The sequence below is a fragment of the Trichosurus vulpecula genome, chromosome 5 (assembly GCF_011100635.1).
Source record: "Trichosurus vulpecula isolate mTriVul1 chromosome 5, mTriVul1.pri, whole genome shotgun sequence".
Taxonomy (NCBI): Eukaryota; Metazoa; Chordata; class Mammalia; order Diprotodontia; family Phalangeridae; genus Trichosurus; species Trichosurus vulpecula.
The window spans coordinates 236,605,953-236,622,924 of NC_050577.1; the positions used below are offsets into that span (position 1 = coordinate 236,605,953).

At 36.6% G+C, this 16,972-nt stretch overlaps 1 protein-coding gene across 1 annotated transcript in view; it reads right to left on the reverse strand.

Moving 5' to 3' along the window:
• Positions 1 to 1,125: 1,125 nt before the first annotated feature.
• Positions 1,126 to 16,972, reverse strand: part of OTOGL (otogelin like) — a 194,270-nt gene continuing 178,423 nt past the window's right edge. The window contains exons 52-58 of the mRNA XM_036761187.1: positions 16,088 to 16,151; positions 12,118 to 12,296; positions 11,212 to 11,313; positions 9,768 to 9,887; positions 9,330 to 9,375; positions 2,726 to 2,805; positions 1,126 to 1,326 (exon numbers count right to left, since the gene is read on the reverse strand). Of these exons, the coding sequence (XP_036617082.1) occupies positions 1,126 to 1,326; positions 2,726 to 2,805; positions 9,330 to 9,375; positions 9,768 to 9,887; positions 11,212 to 11,313; positions 12,118 to 12,296; positions 16,088 to 16,151 (792 nt within the window). The remainder of the gene's footprint in view (positions 1,327 to 2,725; positions 2,806 to 9,329; positions 9,376 to 9,767; positions 9,888 to 11,211; positions 11,314 to 12,117; positions 12,297 to 16,087; positions 16,152 to 16,972) is intronic.

The window sequence follows — 16,972 nt, forward strand, 5'->3', positions numbered from 1 at the left end:
ATGTTAAATAATAATAATAATAATAATATACATAATACCAGGGATTTCATGATATAAAAATAAAGGTAAAAGATTTTCCTCCTCCCCATGCCTGCTGAGGATGCATTTCTCCACCCTATTTCCCAGTATCTACTATGTATTTATCTCTATCTGTGAGATTTTCATTGGTTATTTTCAAAGGCACTGGACCTGAATAATTTTAACTCTTTATAAATGAGGATTCCAGTGGCTAATCTCAAAGTGTATAAGAAACTGCAAGTGCTGGGATGGAAGAGAAAAGACCTGGGTTCCTGCTTAAACTATGTCATTGCCTACTTGGGTAACAGTGGACAAGTCAATCTACCAATCAATACAACAAACATTTATTATTAAGTGCTTACAATCACTGAAGATACAACAAAAAGAAGCCCTGCCCTCAAGGAACTTACATTCTAACGGGGGGGGGGAGACACATATATAAAAAAGATATATAACAGACACATACAGAGAAGATGGAAGGCAATTGTAGAGGGGAAGGCATTTAGGCTCTCAAAAAAGAGAATGGGTGAATTAGGTGACCTCAAAACTTATTATAGTGCTAATATTATATGATCGTATGATTCTGTAAGTCTATGAAGTCTGATTAAATCTACCAATCTAAAAGCTAATTTTTACCCACTGTACTTATGTGGAACAAAAAGGGGAGATTTGGGGATATTAAGTAACACTGGCTTTTGCTTCCCAGGTTCATACAAAGGGAGATAAAATTTCATTCATGATGACTTAAACTGCAATTAAGTGAAATGGAGAGTTTCTCCAAATTATGTTCCAGTCAATGCAAAATTGGTCTGAAGCCACTGCTTTTTAAAATTGTATACATAATTATGTTTCAGTATCACACAGGAAAGTAGTTTTATTGAAATGGACAGCACAATACTCTGAAATATACACTAAATAAAGGAAAAGGTAACTTAGCAACTTAGTATATTTGCACTAAGTTACAAAATTGTGGGGTCCAAGCTTTGATAAGTTTGTTAAACTAAAAAAAGTGTAAACCTCTCCAGTGATAGGAAAAGAACAACTGGCTTTAATGGTCACTATGAGGATGGAGATGATTTTTTTGTTTGTTTGTTTTTAATCCAGAGTTCATTTCCATTGACACGCGCATTCTGTGGGCTCTTGAATGGTATACACAACTTCTGAACCATTTCCTGAGCAGTAAAGAGGCACATTCACATTCCGCACTCCAACCTCCCGACAACATTTGCAGAATCTAAAATGGCTATCAATATTGACATTGTAGATGGTAGCAGATGGGCAATTCCCATCACAAGAAGCAACACTTATCTGTTATAGAGAGGGAAGAAGAAATGTGAGTCCATGAGAAGTTCCATTTGTACCATTAATGAAAGAATGAAAGATAACCCTAAATTGTGCTACATCTAAAATACTATTCAAAGATAACCATTTGCGGTGTTCAACACTCCAGTATTTAATGGGGGTAGGTAATGTAATGACTTCCCACTGGTTAGGATACCTGGCAGATATTCATAATGGCCTGCCTCTAGCCCTGATGGCTGGTTGGAGCCACTAAGAAGTCAGAACAACTTGGTATCATTTTCCCCAGTCCCTTCCCTAATTATTACAATTCTCAGATGTCTATGTCTGCTGGCAGATTCCAGAAAATAAGAGAAAAAAAAGGAAACATGATCAGGATAAGTAAGTCAAAGAAAATTAATTCCCATATCAAGTAAAATAATACTAACTGGCACATATGAGTCAAGAAAAAAAATTGTTAAATGATAAAGCAAGAATGACATGGGGGGTACAAATTAATTAGATTGTAGCATATAGGAACTCCAACAAATGAGTCTATTGTAATCAGAATTACACCACTCCCCTTGAAGGCTGTGGAAAACTTAGAGAGGGTTCTCAAGATGAGCATAAAGATGGCAAATGATTGGAAAATAAGGGAAGGTTAAAGAAATTTGTTCTTTTTATCTAAAAAAATTGCCACAAGGCAGGAAATTCATTTAACTGTGATTCCTAGGGTATAGGGAACTCTCAGGTGAGGAAATTCCCTCCACCGATTCAGATCATTCTTTGCAACTTATAAACAGTTTTAAAGAGTTTCCTGGGGATACAGCAAGGGTAACCAATTTGCTTAGGTCATACACCCGATATATGTTAGGAATAAGACGTAAAACCGGTCCTCTCCATTTCCCTGTCTCTGTCTTTATCTGTCTGGGTCACTCATTCCCCCTCCTTTTCTTTGCCACTCTCCTCCCTCTATTTCTGTTTCTCTACTCTCTCCTTTGTGATTACTGTTTGATGTTGGTGTCAATTTCAGCAAAGAATAATTCACACTTTCAGACACACTTTCTTTGAAAAAGATATTAATCATTTTGATTAAAGAATAATCTCAAATTGGGGTTCTAAAAAGGGATACATAATATAATGGAGAGAGTTCTTGATTTGGAGTCAAGGCATATGGATTTCAATCCTGGATCTGCCTCTTTTTAGTTGTATAACCAAGAAAAAAAGTTATTCAAAAATCTGGGCCCCAGGACATTTACCAATAAAATATGAATAATAAAACTTGTGCTTATCTATCTTAGAGCTATCAAGAAAAAAATACTTTGCAAAGCAACACTGTAAAAATATGAGCTATTATTATCACACATATATTTGTCTCCTGGAAAGAAATGTCCACAGTTAAACAAGAACAATGATTTTGTATACTCACAGGACTTTGACTTGTGCAATCTTGTTTTTTTATGGTTGTTTTTACTGCTACTTTCTGGCACATTCTTTCTTCCCTTCTGCCTATTAAAATAAAGAAAATATTTGTTCCTTCAATATATCATATTGGAATCTTTATGACAATAGAAAACATTTATTTCAACAATTTCTCTGCACTCAAAATTTTGTTCACGTCAGTTTGTCGATTTTCACATACTACTTTTTCTAATGGCAATGATCTCTTAGTAATTCTTATACTAACACACAAGAATATTTTCATACTTTTAGTGACTTCCATCTAGAGTACTGTGCATGGTTTTATAGGATTTAAAAGATTAAAGGTGGTATGCTGAATTTAGCACAAATGCATTTAAATACCCATCAAACCATATTTCCCATCTAGTGGTACACCTTATCTCTACTTCCATACATTCTACTAATAACTGTTTCTGATCACCTGGAACAGTACTTCCAGAGTGGACTGGATCACAGGAAAACATCCAAGAAGAACGGGTAGAGTTAATATGGTCACTTTTGAAACTCCCTCCCTGGGGCCATACAGCTTTGACTGATAAATAACTGAGCAGACTCTAGCTAAGCCCAGGCCTCTAGTCAGACCACCAGGCCATGCTTCATTCTCTTCACCCAGGCTATCTTGCCATCTTCCATGCCACACATATGACCTGTCCCTCCCTACTACGGATCAAGTCATCATCCTCCTGTCTATCCAGATACTTCTTTACCTGGACACCATTCCTGTTAAACTCCTTGAGAGGATAGATTGTCTCACAAATTTATTTATAGTACCCTTTCTCAGGACAGTGACTGGGACGTGGTATGGGCATAATAAAAGCTTATTATTATGCATGCATATGCATGAATGTAATGATACATCTGTGAAAAGTTAGCCAGGCAACCAAAGAGCCAAAATGCTGAATCCCATATCGCTATTAGCATTTATTATGCATCTATATTTATGAAAGCAATGTTCACACAGTAACAATAAATTGTAATGGATGCAAATCAAGTATGGTAAGCTACATGTGAATGAATGGGGTGCTATAGTTGAAAAGGGACACCATATAAGCCAAGATAACCAATTCATGACAATTAAAATAGAAATGAAAGCAATATTGTAGCTGACCCAGAGAGTAAAGGAGAAATGATCATAAGATCAAAGATTTAGCTTTGCAAGGGATCTTAGAGGTTTCATTTTGCAGATGAGGAAACTGGGACCCAGATATACTAGGAAATTATTTGCCTGAGCTAATCAGTGCCTGGAGTCAAAATAAGTCCCTGGGATAGAAACTAGGTTTGTTTAACATCAAGTGCAAGCTCTCCGATGTTAAGCTATGCAGAAGAACCAATGTATGGAATATCCTCAAAGAAATGTCTGATAATAGAAAAGAGGTGGCTAATTGGCTCAGCGGATAGAGTTCTGGTCCTGAAGTCAGGAAGAGCAGAGTTGAAGTCTGTCCTCAGACACTTATTAGCTGTGTGATCCTGGGCAAGTCACTTAACTTCTGTCTGCCTCAATAATAGTACAATAATAATAATACCTCCCTGGGTTCTCATGAGGATCAAATGAGATGATATTTATAAAATACTTAGCACAGTCCCCGGCAAAGAGCAGACGATGCTTATTTCCTTCCTTAAAAAGGAGGGGAGAACCAAAGGGCTTTACTGGCAAGCACAAGAATGTAAAACTACCTAGAGGCATCCCTCCGGTGAGTCAGGTGCGTTCTCTAAAGCAGTGGTGTCAAACTCATATAGAAACAAGGGCCATGACTCCGAACATGAGCATCTCTGTGGGTCACATAATGGCTTGTAAAATGTAATATTATCTGTTTTATGGTATTTTTAAAATTTTGTTAAATATTTGCCAATTACATTTTAATCTGGTTGGGGCTGTACTCAGGCATGCTGTGGGCTACTTTCAGCCTGCGGGCAATGCGCTTGACACCTCTGCTCTAAACAGAACACAGACAAGAATTTGCAAAGGATGGGCGGGCACATCTATGGGATGGGTTGAAATTTAGATCAATACAGGGAGTATCTATAAGTGATCCAATGCACTATTAATGAAACATAAAATAGTTTGTAAAATGCTCTTAATGCAACATGTAGGGGTAAACACTCACTGAAGTAATATTAATAACTGGCTTTCGCTCTCATCCTTGCCACTAGCCCCACTGGGTGACTATCAGTAATAGGTCACAACGTGACCTCTATACCTTGCTTCTTCATTTGGAAAATAAGGGTGTTGGAATAAATAATCTCTGTGCTCCTCCTATCCAACCCTAAAATCATATGATTATAGAATTTGGTCCCCTGAAGCAAATCTACCATGAAAAGGTAACTAAGATAAAATTAATTCACTTTGTACGCATCGAATAACTCTCTAAACCTTTTTTGTTGAGATAATACTTCCCACAGTGGAAAACTATATTATAGATGGGTCTCTCTGCTATATATCACATGATTTTGTTTACAAGCGCTCCCACAAACAGTAGGAAGACTAGGATATGATTCTGTCGTGCTTTATCCTTACATAGTTGAGCAAAAAAGAACCTTAAATAGAATAATTCTTTCCTTGAAGTCATAAAGTCTGGATTTAAGATATAATCCTAGTCAATTATAGACATTATTTTCCAAGTTAAATTCTCATTGGTATTATTCGGATTATATTTTTCTGCAAGACTCATCAATAAAAAGTAAATAAAAATCTGGGAGATAAACATATATATATATATATATATACACACACACACACACACATATATATATAGTATATGTGTGTATCATACACACACATGTACTTTTTTTTTACTTACATCTTTTCCTATATATATCTTCTTCAGAAAAAAAAATGAAAACTTTCTAAGTAAGAATATTCAGGAGTAACTTTTTCTGACTGAATTTTTGGTATTCCTTTAAAGTATACTTTGATAACTTGAATAAAGAACGTTACATAGACAGGTGAATATACTATACTCTTGTCAATACTTTGTAGATAATAGAATACTTTTAAATGTACTTTACAAAAAGAAAACCATCCACTTTCAAGGAGAATGAAGTAAAAGCTACGCTGGCTGGGCACTTTCCCAAACAGAAAGCTCTAGAAACCAGCATTCCTTCAATCAAATAATTAACACGGATACCTAAGCTGGAATTGAGCCTTTGGGGGTTATTTTAGGATTGTGAACTTATTATTTATTGTTCCTGGCTCTTGGCAGGGGATCAAAGAAAGAATGAGAGAGATAGGTCTCTCAGGGCTTTTCCCAACAACTTTGATTTACATATGTGGATCACTACCCTTTCATTGACTTGTATGGCTTGGGAGAAGAAATAAATCAAAGTAATAACAAAACACGAATTAATCAGAATTTTTGTCTAATTGGCATCTTCCTTTTCTGTAATATACTTTTGTCTGTAACTGTACCTGGGTTATGATTTCATTAGTAGAGAGAATTCCCAGGTGAGGATGCTCCTCCTACCAGCGCATATCAGCATCTGCTCTGTAACTTTACAGTCTCTGCGGATTTTTCAGGCCCCTGAGAGACTGTGTGCAACCTTCCTAGGATCCCAGAGCCATTCATTTCTGAGTTGAAACTTGAACACAGCTCTTCCTGACGTTAAGGCTAAGTTTTTATCAACCTTACTACATTGCCTGTGTCTATAACCATACTATGCTTTATTATTCAACACAGCTCCTGTTATACTAAGGGGTATCCCAAGTCTGAAGGTCTTCTTTTTTTGTTTCTTTGCTTTTTGGGCAGGGCAATTGGGGTTAAATGACTCGCCCAAGGTCACACAGCTAGTACATGTGTCAAGTGTCTGAGGCTATATTTGAACTCAGGTCCTCCTGACTCCAGGGCTGGTGCTCTACTCACTGCACCACCTAGCTGCCCCCTGAAGGTCTTCTAAACATAGGAGTCACCCCAAATCAAGGACAATGAAAAAGAAGCTCTCTGTTCCCAATGTATAGAGCCTTGGATTGGGGGTAAGAAAATCCCACTTCTGACACTTACTGGTTATAAGATGATGGGGAAATTACTTAACTCATCTGAGCCTCAGTTTCCTCATGTATAATTTGGGAATAATGATGCTTTACGGGGTCATTATGAGACTCAAAGAAAAATATATGTAAAGAACAATGCAGACCCAAAGTGATAGAGAAATGCTGGTTTTTGTCATCCTTATTTTTGCTGCCATTGTCATGGCTGTTGCCATGGTGTTGTTATTTTCACCGTCTTTATTACTGTTACGACATTGTCTCTTACTATTATTGTCATCGCTGCTGATTTTTGTTGTTACTGCCTTTGTTGTTGTCATCATTTTTCGTGTTGTTCTTGTTATTAGAGCTGTTTCCATCATTATTGTTGTCTTGGTTGTTGTTGTCACAGCTGCCGTTACGGTTGTCATCTTCATTATTGTGAAGGTGACAATTAGGAAAATTGTTGTCATTGTCACCATTTTGTTGTCTTCGTCATTCCTGTTGGTATGACTACTGTTTTCACCATTATTACTCTTCTTATCATTTTGGGTCTATCATCGTTAGTATTATGGTATTCATTACTGCTGTATTTATTATTATTGTTATTGTCAGAATTATGGTTTCCCTGACAATTTTGTGCTAAGAATGGTTATAGTTGTTGCTGTCATCATTATGGTTGCTGCCTTTGCTGAATCTTCCCGGGGGAGGTGAAGTGTACAGATTCACTAAGTTCCTCTGCATATAAAAGCCAATACTCAATGACAGGCGTTTTTAACATTTTTTGTGTCATGGACCCCTTTGGAGCTTGGGTGAAGCCTATGGACCCTTTCTGATAATTTTTTAATATCTATAATTGAAGAAAATGCTAAATTTCAGTTAGTTTAGTAAAAATAAAGGTGCATTTTTTTTAGCCAACAGTTCACAGTCTTCCCTGAAATCTATCCCTGGTTCTTAAAGGGTCTTACACCTCAGATTAAGAACCCTGTTCTATGTAGATCTGAGACCTGGAGCACATTGGTTCTATTGGACAACTTAATTAGACAGTTTAACTACAGTAGAAAACTGTGCACTGGGTTCCATAAAGAGATTCATTGGGTCCTTTTCTTCCTACTCTTTACCCTGGTACAGTATCTCTAGTATACTGAATTTGTAGGATATTCCATAAATATCCTATTCCAATGCTTCGTTATGGCTTGAAAGTCATCCTGAGTTCCAAAGGCTATTCCACCACAGAGAAATTTCTTGAAGTCTCTACGTACTCAGAAGTAAGGTTGTATCATTGTATCTGCTGAATGAAGACATGGTGACCAAATGATGAAAAATGAGGGGCCCAATGGAAGGAGTTCTGTACCTGGAGTCAGAGGCCCCCAGTTCAAATACCAGATCTGCTATTTATTCCCTGTGTAACCTTGGGCAATTAATACATCTAACATCTCTGATGCTAGTTTCTTCATCTGAAAAATGAGGACATTAGATTAGATATTCTCTAAGATCCTTCTAGTTCTCATTATAGTCATAGCCTTTTATGATCCCGTATTATCTATCATCATCATCATCATCACCTCTCTCTCTCTCTCTCTCTCTCTCTCTCTCTCTCTCTCTCTCTGTGCCACCCCTCTTTCTCTGTGCCACCCCCCCTCTCCAAAGTGTCTTGTATTGAAACAAAATGTATCATTGGTTTGAATGTTGTTTTCTCCAGGGCAGTGTAAGTTCCTTCAGGGAAGGGATCAGTTTTCATGTTTGTCTTTATACTCCCAGGGCCATGTAGTAGGCAATTAGTAAATATTTGCTGAATTGACCAGAGTAAAAATGAAAACAGAAGACACACAGGAACTACAGTTAAATTAAAAGATGATTCTCCATAAAGAAGCAATGTTGGCTTCATCTCACGCCCAAGGGTGAAAGGAAATATTATCTAAAGGATATGTGACTCAGTTGGGTGACTCAGTACCCAGTGAAGCAATAAATCAACTCAGGCCTCAAGGTACATTACTTTTCCATAAGAATACATGGAAAGGAAGGTATGATGGGTGGAATGTGGATTAATGTGACACAGTCAAGGAAAAGAAGGATCACTGACCATTTGGAGCCATGTAACAGATAGGATGTTTTTCCCATAAAGGGGGGAATTTGAACCTCTATGAAGGAAGCATCTTCTTATACTCCAAAGAATGTTGAATTGGATCTAAAGGTCACCCCAGAAAATAGGTTGGTGGTATTGATCAGAGGAAGAAGACACTAGTGGTGGTTGGCAAATCCCTGCTGAGGCAGACATATGTCATCCTGACACAAACAGTGGGGAGGTAAGCTTGCCTATGAAATGGAGATAATGTTTGTACCACATCCCCTCTTAGAATTCCTCAGATGAAGGTGACTAGTAAATCTCCAAGCACCACCTCCATGTGACGTTTGGAGAAGTTTAATTAGACTCCAGAAAGAAAACCCTAAGTCACAAACCCGGTGGCCAAGTGAAGACAAGCAAAGTCATATATCATTAAACTGCCTTGAATTTGGCAATATCAGCTTTCCCCTCTGAATTTTAATAACAGAATCACAGTACATTTCATCAACAAAACTAAATTAATATGCAATGCAACATTTTATCACTTACAGATCTTGCAGCAGCCTTCATTTGTTATTGTTATAATGCCTTCATTCTAGGGGGGGAAGGAAATAATTATCTAAACAACAAAACAGAGTGTGGCCAAGTCACAGTAATCTAAAAAGAGAAACTTTTGTGATAGGTGTTAAGAAAACTTATAATTACCATGTTTTAGAGAAAAGAGAAATTCCGGGAAAAGGGGAACTATGAAGTCAGGTAAAAAACACATTTTGTTTTATAAAATAAGGCATTTGGACTAATTTATCTCTAAAATTCATTTAAGCCTTGATACTGGCATCCAAATGTTCCTTGAACTTATGTGTGATTATTGAATGAGAAATATTTAATTAACTATAATCTAAAACATGATCCTACAAAATATACTGACATGTGTTTCCTTAATAATAACAAATATTGGATTTTAATAGTCATTAATTAAGTACAAACCTTTTTGCATTCAGTCTCATTAAAAGGAGGACAAACAACACTGTAGCCCAGAATCACTGCCCCTATATCTGTCTTTATACACTCGTATGTACTGCAGTTAAATACCCATGAACTTCCTTCCTGGAAAACAAAAAGTTATAGCACAAATTAGAGCACTTTTCAAAGGGAATGGTCATATTTCCTTTCCTAGTTGGTGAAGAATCAAATCAAAATCAAGTGATTTTTGTAATAGAAAATATCACTGTAGTTTCATTGGGCCTCGATGCTATTCCATTTTTCAATAGCTCTTAATTCATTATAAATCATAAAAGTTATATTCCATAAATGTAGCTTTAAATGTAACCAAAAGTACAAACATGAAATGTAACACTAGAAAGGGAATAAAAAAGCCAGGGGGGCAGTAAGTTCCTCCCCAATAAATATGAATGGGTAAATGACAAAATGTAACTTAAAAAAATAATCTGGATATGTCATCACAGTTAACTTTGCAAGAAGTGAAACACAATACTAAAGCCCCCAAAGGCCAAACTAACATATATTATCACCGATAAGTTCATAAATAATTTTGTGGAAAACTCACTGTTGTTCTTGGGTCTGAAGATACTATCTTTTCTATTTCTTAAACTTCTCCACAAAACCAAAACTCTTCCCCAAATTGTAATGCTTACGTTTTCATTCAACCCTATGCCATGTTAAGTAGCGAACACTCTAAACCATTTTATCTTAGACAGGCATTGCAACTCTGATTTCCGGATATGTCAATAACCACCAACAAACTTCAGATGTACATACACGTCTGTTAACTCCTATGATTAATTCTGAGGCTCAGAGAGATTACGTGATTGACCCATGGTCACGCAGTTAATAAACGTAAAAGGGAACATTTTAACTCGTCTTCATGACTCTAAGTCCAGAATGCCACCCAATTCAATTCAACAAGCATTTACTGAGCTCAAGGCACTAGAATAGAGACAAAGGATGAAAGACAAAAAATGATATTCTCTACCGTCATGGAGCTTCCATTCTACCAGTCAATCTCCCATTCTGAGATCAGTTCTAATACTGATTTTCTTTTATTTAGAATATGTCCCATTGAAGGACTATGAGAACCCTTTAGTAATTATCACACACAAAAAATATTTTAGGAACTCTCATTCCAAATCTCATCCATGTCTCAAATATTATTGAATTTTGATAATAATGTAGCCAGTAGAATAGTACACATCTTTGATATTCAGACATCTATTATAACAAGATGCTTCTTTCTAATGTGTTTATAATACCTACCAGCCCTCCCTCACTCAAATCAAAGTCAACTGCAAGTCATGTCATCATTTTCCTGATGTCATGGTCCTCTTCAAGAATGAAAGACAAACAAACACAACAACAACAATATGTACACAAATCCCATATATCTTTATTAGTAGAATTTAAGGCTTAATACCTCATATATAAATGTTTCATTTTCAGCCTTGAAACTACAGGACACATTCTTGCAGACACCACAACAATCATAATCGCTGGTAGAAGGAACATATACTTGGTGCTGTGTAAAATAATAAAACGGTGAAGTAAATATCAAATAAGCCATGAGAACATTTTAAAAAACACACACACAGCCAGTTTCCAATTAGCATGAATAATGCATCCTGTGAAGTGATTGCATATATTTTAGTTTGCACTATTCAAAGTTGTGTTTATGTAAAGTGTGGTCATTGATTCCAGCTTAATAAAATCATACAGTGCAATTTTGAATAATGTGACTACTTCAGGAGATTCATCATTCACAATTATCCAGGCCTACCACTACTGCCACCTTTAAAACAAATAAAATTAACCAGTCCTGATAAGTACTTTTCCAACATATAATGATAAAATGTGAGAACCATGGACCTTAGACAGCATCTTGTCCTACTCTCTCAGAATTACATGCTTTCCTGTGGCAGGTAGACATTGCCAAGGTTGCTTCAAATAGTGATTAACTTTAAGGGGTGCTATTAGGCATGGTTTCAGTGTCCACCTTTGTATCTCTCAGTCATTGTACATTCAGCCTCCTGAATGTCCTGAGGGTCTACAGAAAGATAAGCTTTATGAAGTCCAGGGGCTCACCTTTTACACATATCACCATAAAGCAGACAGTGAAAATTTGGTTTAGGTCTATCATACAAAAACTCCCATCAATCAAATCTAAAAAAATCTAAAATGGTCACTATTTCAAACTGAAGATTACATCCTGAGATTCCTTTCAGGTACCCTCAAACAAGATAATATATAAAAAGCATGTTGAAAAATTTTAAATGGCATATAAAAGTAGGCTATTACCAGAACCTTGACTTTACAGGATTCTTACCACTTCACATTCTTTTGAACAATTCACTACAGAAATATTCATGGCATGATAGCCTGTACTGTTATCCTTTTCTTCCAAGCATTCTATTGGATAACAGTAATCTTCTTCTAAATATTTTATCATGGATTCTCCAGGATTCAAGACATTTACTTCTTGAAATACACACACATTATCCTTTTCTGAGAAAAGAAAAAATAATTTGTTAACAGGGAAAGGCTATATTCAATTTTTCATTAAACAAAAAAATTTGATGTGGACTGGACTTACAATTTCATTGGTAAAGGGAATTCACTACCAAAGCATATCAATACCTGCTATGCAGCTTAAAGTCTTAAAGAGATGCCTAGAACATTGAGAAATCAAGTGACTTGCCCAGGGTCACTCAGTAAGGAGATCCCTGACTTTCTAGCTTCAAGGTCAGCTCTCTGTCTACTATCATAAGGTGCCTATAATGAAGGAAATTTGTTACTTTCATAATATTTTGAATCCTTAACCTGATTATTTTCAAAATAATGAAGGATTTAGGATTTGAATCATTCATGGACTCCACATTCTTATTGGTAGAGATATGCTCTCCAATGACACAGATCACAACCAACTTAGTTAACAGTCTTAAAGAGTTGTGGCGGGAAAGTTTCTCATCCTACTGCTCACCTGGTGATGACTATCTTTGAATTTTGCTAGACTGCTCTTCTTATAGAATACTGATTCTTTAAAATATGCTAAGGAACTGGATTGTTATGTTGGCCAATCTTACTGGATTACCTTCCCCCTCCCTTTTTTTAAAATTTCTTGTTATAAGAGACAGATGGCTTTCTGGGTGGGAGCAGAAGGAGAAATATACTAGGAAAGAATAGTTATGTAAAAACAAAAGCATCGTGGATGGGATGATAATAGGGTCTGGGCCTGTGATTTTATTGGGACTGGAGAATTCTCAGAAGAAACTCCTTCTACCAGAGCAGGTTAGCACCTTCTCTGCAATTAAAAGTCTTAGAGAGGTGTGTAGCCCTACAGCAGTGAGAGGATAAATGACAAAGTCTGTCTGTCAGAGGCAGGACTTGAATCCAGGTCTTCCTGGATTCCAGGTCTCTACCATAGTCTCTCAACACTAATTTTAAAAAAAGTACTTAGGAGTGTTTGTTATTATTCTAATATAGCTGTGACTTTAAGATAGTTGGATCACCTCTACATAGCTGAGGGTGAAAATTTCTGAGATTTTCAGAGAACAGTGTTACCAGAAAAAAAAAATTCTTCATTTAGGCATCTTGATGTCTTTTTCACTAAAATATAGCAAACCCAATAAAAATATTTGCTAATAGTATCAGTCACCAAGTCCTATTGATTCTTTCCACTTTCATTCATCCCATGCATTTACTCTACCACCACCATGCTGGTCCAGGCCCTGTGCACCTCAGGAGTGACTTACTATAGCTACCCATAATTTTGGCCTCTAGCTTCTTCCCACCATTTTTCATCAGTATAGGCTGCTACTCCTTGCAGATTTGTTTTTGGACTGGACCTATAATTTCATTATTATAGGGAACTCCTGGCCAGGAAACTTTCCATTACTAAAGGAGATGAGCATCTTCTCTTTTATGTATAGTAGAGTTTCCTGGGGCACTGAGAGGTTAACTGACTGCCCTGGATGTACTTGAACTCAACGCTTCACTCCTCCGATACAATACTGCTATTAGTTAGTATTAGTTAGTTAGTATGTATTACCTATCTAATCTACCTATCTATCTAATCTTCCCTAATGACATCTACCCCTGCTGATTTCTTCCACATTACATATTACATATTTGCATTTATATAATTATATAATTTATGTAATTACATAATTATATAGGTAATGTCATCCTCAGCTGGGTGGCAGAGTGGATAGAGTGTCGGGCCTAAAGTCAGGAACACTACTCTTCCTGAGTTCAAATCTGCCCTCAGACACTTACCGGCTATGTGACCCTGAGCAAGTCACTTAACTCTGTTTGCCTCAAGTTTCCTCATCTGTAAAATGAGCTGGAGAAGGAAATGGCAAACCATTTCAGTATCTTTACCAAGAAAATCCCAAATGGGGTCACAGCGAGCCAGATATGACTGAAATGACTCAACAATAACAACAAAATTCCACCAGCCATCTGTCTCTTATAACAAGAAATTTAATAAAGGTGGGGGGAAGGCAATCCAGTAACATTGGCCAATATCACAATCCACCTTTGGGAGGCTTTTAAGAATACATTTTTCACTGCATTTGTACTGGATCAAAAATTGTAAGGTATAATATCACATTAACTTCACATATACATATCTCAGCACTACAACTAGATAATATAATAAAGTTTCATATGGGGCTTTAAGGACCATAAAACTCTTTGTTCAGGGTGTCCCCAAAAGACTTAGGGCCATTTTTAGCTTTAAACAGCATTAAGACTTTGGGGATTTAGAGAAATGATTATTTTTCCATTATATTAATAACCAATTATTAAATTATGATTGAGATCTTTCCTTTCTGTTTCCTCATTCTGGAACCAGACCTCATAAGTCATTCAATCAGTCTCCGAAGGACAAGGCCGATAGATGAGATTGCCCAAATCCTCTGGGTACATGCTCTGTGACCTTGGGCAGGACCCCACCCAACTAGAACATATTACAAATGGAATATAATCTAGGTGAATTCTTGCCCTTAGGAAGCAAGTCTATGCCCTGCAGCCCCCCATTATAATCTAGGGATGCCCAATTAATGAAGGAGAAAAAGAACCACAGTGGTCGAGTAAAGATGGATTCCTTTGTCCACATTGCTGGAGGCAGTTGAGTCTTATCATCAAGTCACATTCTTAGCAGGAGGAGCTGAAGACTTTTAGCCCATTTCCTCATTAATTATTCACCAATCAGGGTTGATTTTCACCTGTAAGGGGCACCTCCTTTTCCAAAGGTATTTAAGCATTCAGGGATCTATATGACTTTATCTTTGGTTACTGAGGGAGACCACTGACCATCAATTTATTGATTATTTACTAGCCAAATTAATAAATTGATTATTAACTCCACAGAAACTCTGTCTCTTGGGCTTTTCGTTCATCACAGGACATCCTGATTATATTGTCATTTCATCCTCATACCGACTCTACTGGATTCTCCCAACAATCCTGGGGGGGTGGATTTGAGGGGGGTAGGTAATATTATCATTCCCATTTTACAGATGAGAAAAATGAGGCTGAGAGAGGATAAATGAATTGCCCAAGGTCACATAGGGTTAAGTGCCTGAGGTCAAATTCAAACTAGAACTTGCTGACTCCAAGTCTGGGACTCTATCCACTGTACCACCAGGTAGCCAATTTATATAGACAAACTGTGTAGCTCTGCTCCAACAAACATTAGTCAGGTGATTAATCACTACTTCTTGGGTTTTGTGCTAAATACAGATGAATATTTTTAAAGTATGGGAAACTGAGCATTCATAGGGTATAGAAATTAAGGTAAGACCAAATGACAGCAGGATTAATGAAGGATTGCAGAATTAGTGAAATGAAATTACCTTGATCATTTTTATTTTTTAAAAAAGGCAATGAATGCAGATCAAAGACACCTTTTCTTTATTTTTATTTTTTTTGTCTGTGTTTTCTTTAAAAGAATGACATAGCGAAATGTGTTTTGCATGACTACATGTGTATAACCTATGTCAAATTGCTTACCTTCTTAATGGTGGAGGAGGGAGAGAGAGAGTTTAGAACTCAAAATTTGGGGGGGGGAAGAATGTTTTTACATGTAATTGGGAAAAATAAAATATTAAATAAAAAGGCAACAGATTACTACTCTCATGTTATTTACATTCTAAAATAACCAACTGATTTCAAAAGGAACCAGTCATATACAAACAAAAATAATTTTAGATATTTCCTAACTGTTGGTAGTAATGCCCTTTGTATATCACTTATTCATTATTTTAGGGGGAAAATGTTACAAGGAAAGTTACCACAGAGATACTTCTGGCATCCACAATCACTTTGAAAGGACTGGTCTATTACAGTGAGTTCTCCCTGTTAATTAAAAGAGGAGAGAGAGAGGGGGGGGGGGGGTTAGACAACACTTTTCAAAGACACAACTTACAAAATCATAGACTCTCCAAACCTAAGTTTTCTCATCAGTAAAACAGGTATAAGAATATTTATACTGACTCCTTCCAGAGGATTGTTATAGAGAAAACGCTTTGTAAAATACAGAGTGATCTGCTTTTATGAATATTACCCACAAAGCATTTTTGGAAGTGCCCCAAACTCTTTTAGGCTGCTAGGCTTATTTTTGCTCTATAAAGCCACCCCTCATGACTCAAATTCTCTTATCTACTACACATTCATTTTCTTTTCAAGACCTCAGATCTCACATAAAAATAATGGCTAGTATTTACATGGTGCTTTAAGATTTGCAAAGTGCTTTACATATATTATCTAATTTTATGCTCCCAAGAGACCTGGGATAAAAGTGCTATTATTATCCTTTTTTACAGATGAGGAAACTGAGGCTGAGAAGTTAATTGACTTGCCTAGGATCATACAACTAGTTGGTTTCTGAGATGTGATTTTTAACTTAGGTCTAGAATCGTAATTATAGAGAATTTTAAGGTTTATAAAACTCTATTCACAACAAACCTGAGAATAACATACTACAAGTATCATTGTCTCAATGTGAGAGATGAGGAAACTGAGGAGAAAGAGGCTGAGTGATCTACCCATGGTTATACAGCTATTAAGTGACAGAGCTGGGATTCCCCTGACTCCGGGTCCAGCACTCTTTCTACTTCAAGGTGCTTTCTCTCTAACGTAGCACTCTATTTGTGTCTTCCTTTTTTAAAATATCCTAT